The sequence below is a fragment of the Carassius carassius genome, chromosome 1 (genome assembly GCF_963082965.1).
Source record: "Carassius carassius chromosome 1, fCarCar2.1, whole genome shotgun sequence".
Taxonomy (NCBI): domain Eukaryota; kingdom Metazoa; phylum Chordata; class Actinopteri; order Cypriniformes; family Cyprinidae; genus Carassius; species Carassius carassius.
Window position 1 is genome coordinate 1,207,934 of NC_081755.1, and position 8,623 is coordinate 1,216,556.

At 36.3% G+C, this 8,623-nt stretch overlaps 1 protein-coding gene across 1 annotated transcript; it reads left to right on the forward strand.

The window, feature by feature from the left end:
• Positions 1–1,364: 1,364 nt before the first annotated feature.
• Positions 1,365–4,529, forward strand: LOC132139543 (galactose-specific lectin nattectin-like). Its single transcript, XM_059547973.1, has 9 exons — positions 1,365–1,509; positions 1,714–1,803; positions 2,007–2,036; positions 2,268–2,297; positions 2,960–2,983; positions 3,075–3,157; positions 3,253–3,387; positions 3,699–3,810; positions 4,048–4,529. The coding sequence occupies exons 2-9, from the start codon at positions 1,746–1,748 to the stop codon at positions 4,110–4,112; spliced, it is 537 nt and encodes a 178-aa protein (XP_059403956.1). The 5' UTR covers positions 1,365–1,509; positions 1,714–1,745; the 3' UTR covers positions 4,113–4,529.
• The last annotated feature ends 4,094 nt before the right edge of the window (positions 4,530–8,623 follow it).

Consider the following 8,623-nt stretch of genomic DNA (forward strand, 5'->3'; position numbering starts at 1 on the left):
ACTCTACGTATCTATGGTTTTTAGCATGATTAACATGTTAGCTAGCATGACTTAGCATGTTGTCCTAGGATGATCATTAAGCTTTTCTAAACACACTATACATCTTACTGTACAAAAGTGTCAACTCCCTTAATGAAAGTCTGTGGGACTTTACATAGTTATGATCATCTGTTTAACGAAAATTGTAAGTTCGACCAGTTAGAAAAAATAATTCCATCCCAAGTTTGGTGGTTGTAGCTTGAAAGCTCTTGGATTAGATACGTTTTAAAATGTAATCTCAGATGAAAAAGCAGCAACTTAAATAGCAGATCGATAATTTGTGACCCTGGAGCACAAAACCAGTCTTAATTCTTAAGGGTATATTTTTTTAGCAATAGATGAAGAAAAAAAAAACACATTGTATGGGCCAAAATTTTAGATTTTTCTTTTATGACAACAATCATTAGGATATTAAGTAAATATTATTGATTACATTAAAGATTACTCATGTAGCCTCATCTCAAATCTGTTACTATTACTGCTGCTATTGTTATCACGTAGTTGAACTCAATTTGCACATTACTACACTATTTGTTTTTTATTGTTAATACTGTACATTTGCATGTACATATATACATAGTCTATATTTCTATTTTTCACATTCTATATTCCTACATTATACTCACGTATTTAGATACACATAGTCTAAATTTATATTTTTTCATATATAATTATTTTTATAATAATTCAACGGCCCGTCGTCAATTATTCTTTACGTATGTGTGTATATAGTTTTGCACTGTCTTGGCATTCATTGTGGACAGCAAAGTGAAAATGTTTTTCTCAATCACTATTTTCTATCAGTATGTATGTATGTTGTCCAGTTATTACAGAGGCATAAGAAAATTCCAAGATATAGAATATAAATAGAATCCTGAATTTCAGTTTTTTTCCTTCGACAGAATAAAACTAACCAATCTATTAGGTAACGGAAATGAACATTTGAGGAACTAATGAATAGTTTTGATGAGCTCAAGGAGCCCCACAGCACAACGTGAATATGTACTCCCCACGTGATGTATGTTCTTCATCTCTCTTCTGATCTCAATGTAGAATTACAGACAAAACCCCTTTCCATTCTTGCTATAGCTGTGAATAATGCCTATAAACATAGTGACAGTGACCAAATGAAATGTCAAATTTGACAAAATCCACAACACTAGAGAGTCATTATTAACACAATGTTATAAAATAACCAAGTCAAGTAATGTTTGTATTGATTTTAGGTTATGTAATGTGTGGTGTTGAAATCTCATTTCTTATCATAACTCTCCTGGTTCTTCTGTGTGGGATTAGGTTTAAGATAAGGATTTGTTGTGGGTTTTGGAGACAGGAACCAATCAGACAGCAGTCTCCTCTGTGTATGAACCAAATAAAAAGAGGGGAGTCATGATCTGGTTTTGAAGAGTCAAGCATTTGTTGTTCTGCAGAGAGCTACAGAGTACTTGGACGTGACTAACTTCATAGAGGGTGAGGTTTTTCAGCCGTTCAAAACTTTACACTTTACTGTTTCATAAAAGTGTGGCTTGAGTCAGTGGATCATTTGAAATGCTTATATATATATCCTTTCCATAGTGACGCACAGGGCTCTTGTACAGCTGGCAATATTTGAATGTGGACATTGAGAACAGGTTAATAATGAATAAAAACTGTTCTGTCTTCATGTTTTTTCAGGTGTGCAGTAGTACTGGTTGATTTCAGGAACAATGGCAGTCTGGCCTCTTTGTCTGTCTTTCTTTCTGCTCTTTGCTCTGGATGCTTCAGGTAATTGTTGTGAAGTGTATGTGGCCCAGTTTTCTATTCATGTGGTTTACCTCAAATCCCACTGACTGTTAGTTTGGATTTAGACATAAAATTGTAATCTGATTATTACAATTTTTAATACACACACACACACACACACACACACACACACACACACACACACACACACACACACACATATAATTTTTCTTTGATTATTTCAGAGGCAACACCTCTTAATGGCACAAGCAATGGTAAGATATTGATGCTGTCTTTTAGTGTGTTACATTTGTTCTGCTCTTTTGCTCTGGATGCTTCAGGAAATTGTTGTGAAGTGTATGTGGCCCAGTTTTTAATTTATGCAGTTTACCTCAAATCCCACAGAGTGTTAGTTTGGATTTAGACATAAAATTGTAATCTGATTATTAAAATTTTTAATATATATATATATATATATATGTATTCTTTTTCTTTTATTATTTCAGAGACAGCACCTCTTAATTGCAGAAGCAATGGTGAGATATTTTAGTGTGTTACATTTGTTCTGTCTAGTTGTAGTGACAAAAGCAGGGTCGTCACTGGTGAAAGGTGGTGATGATTATAGAGACCCACGGCTGTGGACAGAGCTCAAACACTGAACTGAGTTCTCCATCTGCACCTGAGTGAACAAAAACATAAACATACAAACACAAAAAGAGATGAAAAGCTTAATTCAGCATCAGTGCGCTGTGTTCTGTGCACACAGAGAGCCACGTCTAAGCCCTTCAACACCAAATTGAGTTTTGCTTCTTCTTGCTCTTGAACGGACAAATGCATAAAATATTATGTTGTACCTGTCTTGGCGGTCGGTTACCTCTTAAGTGAATGTAAACTGTTGAGAAAGAAATCGGATGCATTGTCTCTTAAAGTGACTGCACCTAATTTAGCAGCTGCTGTCGATGTCCTTATTTTAATCCAAGAAATCTAATGAGAGAAAATCTCTCACTGCCCTTCACTAAATTACTTTGTCATTTTAACAAGAACTAAACTCTTTTTTATTTATACAGTGAAGACTACGCAATGCTATTTTACATTTGATTATATGGTCTCTGTAACTGGACAATTACAAACTTAAACATTGTTTAATTTGTATCTTTGTTCTGTTTATTTCTTTGTGCTATTTACACATTTTAAACAGGGACCTGTACCCTGGTCAGACAAGGTGCGTATACATACAATATCAATCTGATCTCAGTTTAATGAAAATACTTCAGGTTTAAGGCAGCAATAATACTCACCTATCTTTCTTACAGAAACCTGTGAAAGTGGATGGTCTGCATATAAAGGTAGATGCTTCCGCTTTTTTAACTTTCCGCGTTCCTGGATTGATGCAGAGGTATGAGATGCCATCTTATCATAGGGATTCTTTCATTTCTAAGTCTTGAAAGTTTCAGTTAGTTAACAATAGTTTTTATGTCCTACTCTCTTTAGAAACAGTGTTTGGGCTACGATGGGAACCTGGCCTCTGTACACAGTTATGAGGAGTACATCTTCGTACAGATCATGATTAAATATCAAACTCAAAAGACAACTGAGTCCTGGATAGGAGGCTATGACGCTGTTTCAGTATGTTTGTTTTACATTTGTTTAGCGTACTTGTCAATGGCCATTCTTTTTCTTTTTCTTTTGTATATTGTAGTTGTTTTTGAGTTATGTCATAGAATAAAAAGTAAGATTAGGATACAGCTGATATGTTTGGCATGGTAGGTCTACTGGTTTCTATAGAGAAACACAAACATGTTTTTGATGCGTTAACATCATGAACTTGTGATCCAAATGGTTGGTGTGAACATGTTTTCTTATATTTACGAATATCAAATAATGCCATGTAGGTGTGTGATGGAAACGGAGTGTCCTTTATGGTGTTCTGTTCACAGGAGGGAACATGGCTCTGGAGTGATGGATCAAAACTGGACCAAGAGATATGGGCTCCTTCACAACCTGACAATAGCAATAGAAACGAGCACTGTCTTATGATGAACTATCAACGTGAGTGTTTTAAATGTTTATGAAATATCATCACTATTTATATCTTTGTTTTATCTTGGAAATCCTTAGTAGCCTCAATTCCAATAACCAGCCGAATGTAGAACTGTATTTTAACTTCACCTAATGTTTATGAAATGGTAAAGGACTAGAAGTGGCTGTATTACCTTAACAAGCATTACATTTTATCAGAATACTTATACAGTAACAATAATAGATTTTTTTCCCTTCCTGCTATAGCCTCGAGTAACTGGAATGACAACCCCTGTCATATTAAAAAGCCTTATGTGTGTGTGAAGAAATAAACACCAGCATTTAAGTTTCATGTAAAATTGTGAATGTCTTATTGTCTTGCATTAAAGGAATAGTTGACCAAAAAATGACAATTTTAAAACATCGCTTACCCTCAGTCGATCCAAGATAAAGATTAGTTCTTCATCAGAACAGATCTGAAGAAATATAAGTTTACATCATTTGCTTATTGATGGAGATCCTCTGCAGTGAATGGGTGCCATCAGAATGAAAGCTCAAACAGCTGATCATGAAGACATCACAATAGTCCACACGACTCCAGTCCATCAATTAATGTCTTGTGAAGTGAAAGGTTGCAAGTTTGTAATCAATTTTTCATTTTTTGGTCAATTGCTCCTTTAACTAATTCTCCCTAATTTCTTTACTAATGTGCAAGTAGAACTCAATAAATATCAAGCAGTTGCATTTAATTGTTTCTGTGGGTTTTTGTCTCATTCCACATATCAGATGTGCATTTTCTGAATGAAATTCCTGAAGATTTTCGGTAAACTTTGGATCTGCGTAAATAAAATTCAGCATCAGAGGTGCTTTGCTTTTGTCATGCCATTGTGTTATTATAGGAAATAAATAGAAACATTTGCTAATCGAGTTGTTATAAAACAAACTGTAAAATAATTCAAAGAGGAGTGTGCCAAAGAAAGATGTTTTTGTCAAAATGTCTATTTCATGAAATTACAAAGCTTATATAATCAGAAGCAATACAAATACAAAATTATAGAGTAACCCGTGACGGTGATTGGTCCACATTAAGGAGATACTTTCATTTTTTTAACGCCCCAAAACTGGACTGGTATGAGATGGCAGCTTCGAATGTTGTTTGCTTCATCTTGACGAATTTCTCGAGTTGCAGTTAACTGTAGTCCTTATGTCCTCGTCTTGGAAAATATCTTTGGAAAGTAGTACTTCAATAGCACTCCTACTTTTTGAAAAAATATTATATCAAAAACATCATTGTAAACAAAGACCTGGTTTAGGAGTATATACAGTATTTATGTACATTTTATATTCATTTTTAATGTTTCATGTTGTTCAGCATGTCATGTTATCAAAATGAGAAATAAGTCAATGGCATTTCAGGAGCTAAGGGTCCAAAATGAGAAGGGTCTGGCTCCAGACAAGCACCTGAATTCTCAGACACCTGCACTTCCACAAGTGACGTCCCTTGCAGTCTTTAAATTAATGAATCAATAAATCATTTTAAGAGCATGTCTGCAGCCAGACCCTCCTCATTTTGGACACTTCACTCCTGAATTGCCAGCAAATACTCAGGAACCCGCACAAAACAGAAAACCATGCATTAAAACAATAAAACTTCAAAGAGAGCAAACAATATCTCTCTACACACATATACCCTTTCGCACATGAGTTTAAAATATTCTACCTGAGCCCCCGGCGTGAGTTTTTTTAGACGACCGTTATTTTAGAGTTTACCGCCTTATTGTTTCCATGGCGACGCGTCATGTTTGTCATGTGACACAACGCAGCTACAATAGATCTGTATGCACATGGATCGCTTTTATTTAGTTATACCTGTTTTATTCAAAATATTCACAAACGTTGTTCTGACCTCTGAAGTAAATTAAGAGTTTGTTTTTTAACATAATTTTGTGTGCAACAGTGGCTTTTGGCTAACCAGCAGCAGTAGCTTTAGTTTAAGTTTCACTTTCGGTAGCAAATTTCTATCAACAGTCAATAGAGTGTGCAGCACAGCAGAGCATTAGTGGTGTTTTCTCCTGCTGCAATTTTTTTCTTTACACTGTTGCCTTGGATACTATTTGTCCATAAGTACTGTACATATTACTAAAAATTTTTTAAAAGTAATTGTACTTGGCATGTCTTTGGTTTATTGGAGTTTTCTCATGTCAAATGACTAAACTGATGGTTAGCATGGCTATTAGTTTTGACTGAGCATTTCTGTTGCTGTAAGTTGTGTACTTTAGGTATCTGTATTGGTTTGAGCTCATTTCTGTTTGTCTTTTGCTCTTTGTTACAGTTTTACAGTACAATAAGAAAAGTAAAGTTTCTTTGTGGAACTCAATTAAAGTTATGCCTTGTTTTTTTTCCGGAAGAACTTTACACTGTTAGCTAATTGTCGAGCTTTGAAGAAGTGAGTCTCCATATATTAAAAAGTCAGAAGGCTGTTGCTGCTGCAACAGCAGAAGCAGCTGCATATGAAGAAGATGATAAGTCTATCAAGAGTGAACTTAGTCTAGAGTTATTAGAGTTACCTATCAGTTCAGCTCAAACGCACCTCTGAATATGTCAGGCAACACTCAGAAGCACAATTTGCATTGAAGGTTGATCTAAACCTTTCATCGAGGAAAGAACTGGATTTGATAACAAAATGGCTTGGTGAGGAGTCTGCAGAGCAAGCAAAGAGGATTCGCTCTGTGCATGTGTTCAACCCAACAGCAGCACTCGACTTAGTCTGGCAAAGACTAGAAGAATGTTATGGGTCATCAGAAGCAGTAGAACATGCTCTGCTGAAAAGATTTCCCTAAACTCACCAACAAAGATAATGTTGGGCTAAGGGAGTTAGGTGACATTCTTCAGGAGATAGAGTGCGCAAAAGAGGGAGGATATTAACCTGGCTTGTCATATTTGGACACAGCTCGTGGAATAAATCCCATGGTGGAGAAATTACCTTACAGCTTGCAAGAGAAATGGGTAGCCACAGGATCCAAATATAAGGCAATGGAGACAATGGAGTCGCATTTCCACCTTTTCATTACTTCTCCAGCTTTGTAAGACAACCGGCACGAGTGAAAAACGATCCCAGTTTTGCCTTTACATCCTCCAGCACCTAAGTCTTGAAAATTGAGAAATACACAAGAAGTGGCAACAGAGCTTCTGTGACTGTACACAAAACAGATGTTCCACAAGATTCTATGACAATCCAGTGTAGCTCTGGTGAGAAGATTATGGAAAGTCTTAAAAAGCTATGTCTCATTCATAAAAAGCCCCACCTGCTAAAAAAAAGCAGGAGCTTCATAGCTAGGCATATTGACAAAAGAAAATCATTCCTGAAGGAGAACCGTATTTGTTTCAGATGTTGTGGGTCAGTACAGCATACTGCAAAAGACTGCAGAGTGACACTTAAATGACTGGAGTGTAACAGTGAGAAACACGTCTCAGCGCTACATCCTGGTCCTTCTCCCACTACGACAGGGAGCCAAGAAGCCGACAAAGATGATGGCGGGGAGTTGAGTGGAAATGCTTCGACACCAGTGACATCCAAATGCACAGAGATATGCGGCAATTCAGATGGTCAACATTCCTGCTCCAAAATCAGTCCAGTGATAGTGTATCCTGCTGGAAAAAGAGGAAGGAAAGAAAATATGCAGTGTAAGACGAACAGAGTAAGAAATCAGAAAAAATATAAAATAAACATAAAATAATTCCTATTATTTTAAATATAATAATTTCATTTAAATATTTAAGCAACTAGTTCCATTCCTATTGTAAAATGAACATGGCTTTTGAATCAAAATTCTTATTAACTTGGTCACCCAATCTTGCTCTCATTCAACATTGCACTACACAAGTTATCTTTTAGTAAAATCAAGCCCAAATCTCTGAAACTCTCTAATGGATTAACTTTCATACTGTGTCCCAGGGATAACAAGATACACATTTTAGATGTCTTCACATGTTAGATATAAAGTTTTAAGCACATGCAATGTTTTAAATTCATCTATTCAGACAAGTTATTAAATAATAAATGCATATCTTATTTTAATTAGGGCCCGAGCACCGAGGTGCGAGGACCCTCTTGTATCTGCTTTGTTTATTATTAGGGCCCGAGCACCGATGGTGCGAGGACCCTCTTGGAATTGCTCCGTTTATTATTATTATTATTAGGGCCCGAGCACCGATGGTGCGAGGACCCTCTTGGAATTGCTCCGTTTATTATTATTAGGGCCCGAGCACCGATGGTGTGCAAAATTGGTGTTGTTTTTGGCATTTTCAGGGGTTGTACTTTAACGAATTCCTCCTAGAGATTTATTCAGATCAACATCAAACTTGGTCAGTTAAATCTAAAGGCCTTTGCGAAGTTAAATTGGGAAGATCTTGAGATTTCGTTAAAGGGAGTGTCCATGGCGGCCTGACAAATTTCGATGTTTCGCCATGAAAAAGGAAGTTGCTGTAACTCAGACATACAATGTCCAATCTGCCCCAAACTTTGCATGTTAGATAAGACTTCTGCCCTTAACAGATCTACATGCCCATATTCAATTATAGTCATAGCGCCACCTGCTGGCAACAGGAAGTGACATATTTTACGCTGAGACAAACTACTCCTAGAGATTTTTTGACATTAATGTATTTTTGTGGTCAGTCTAATCTAAAGGCCTGTGTAATGTTAAATTGTGAAGATCTTGAGTTTTCGTTAAGGGGCGTGTCCATGGCGCCGTGACAAAATTCAAAGTCTCGCCATGGGAATAAAAGATGTTATAACTCAGGCATAAAATGTCCGATCTTCCCCAAACTTCACATGTGTGAT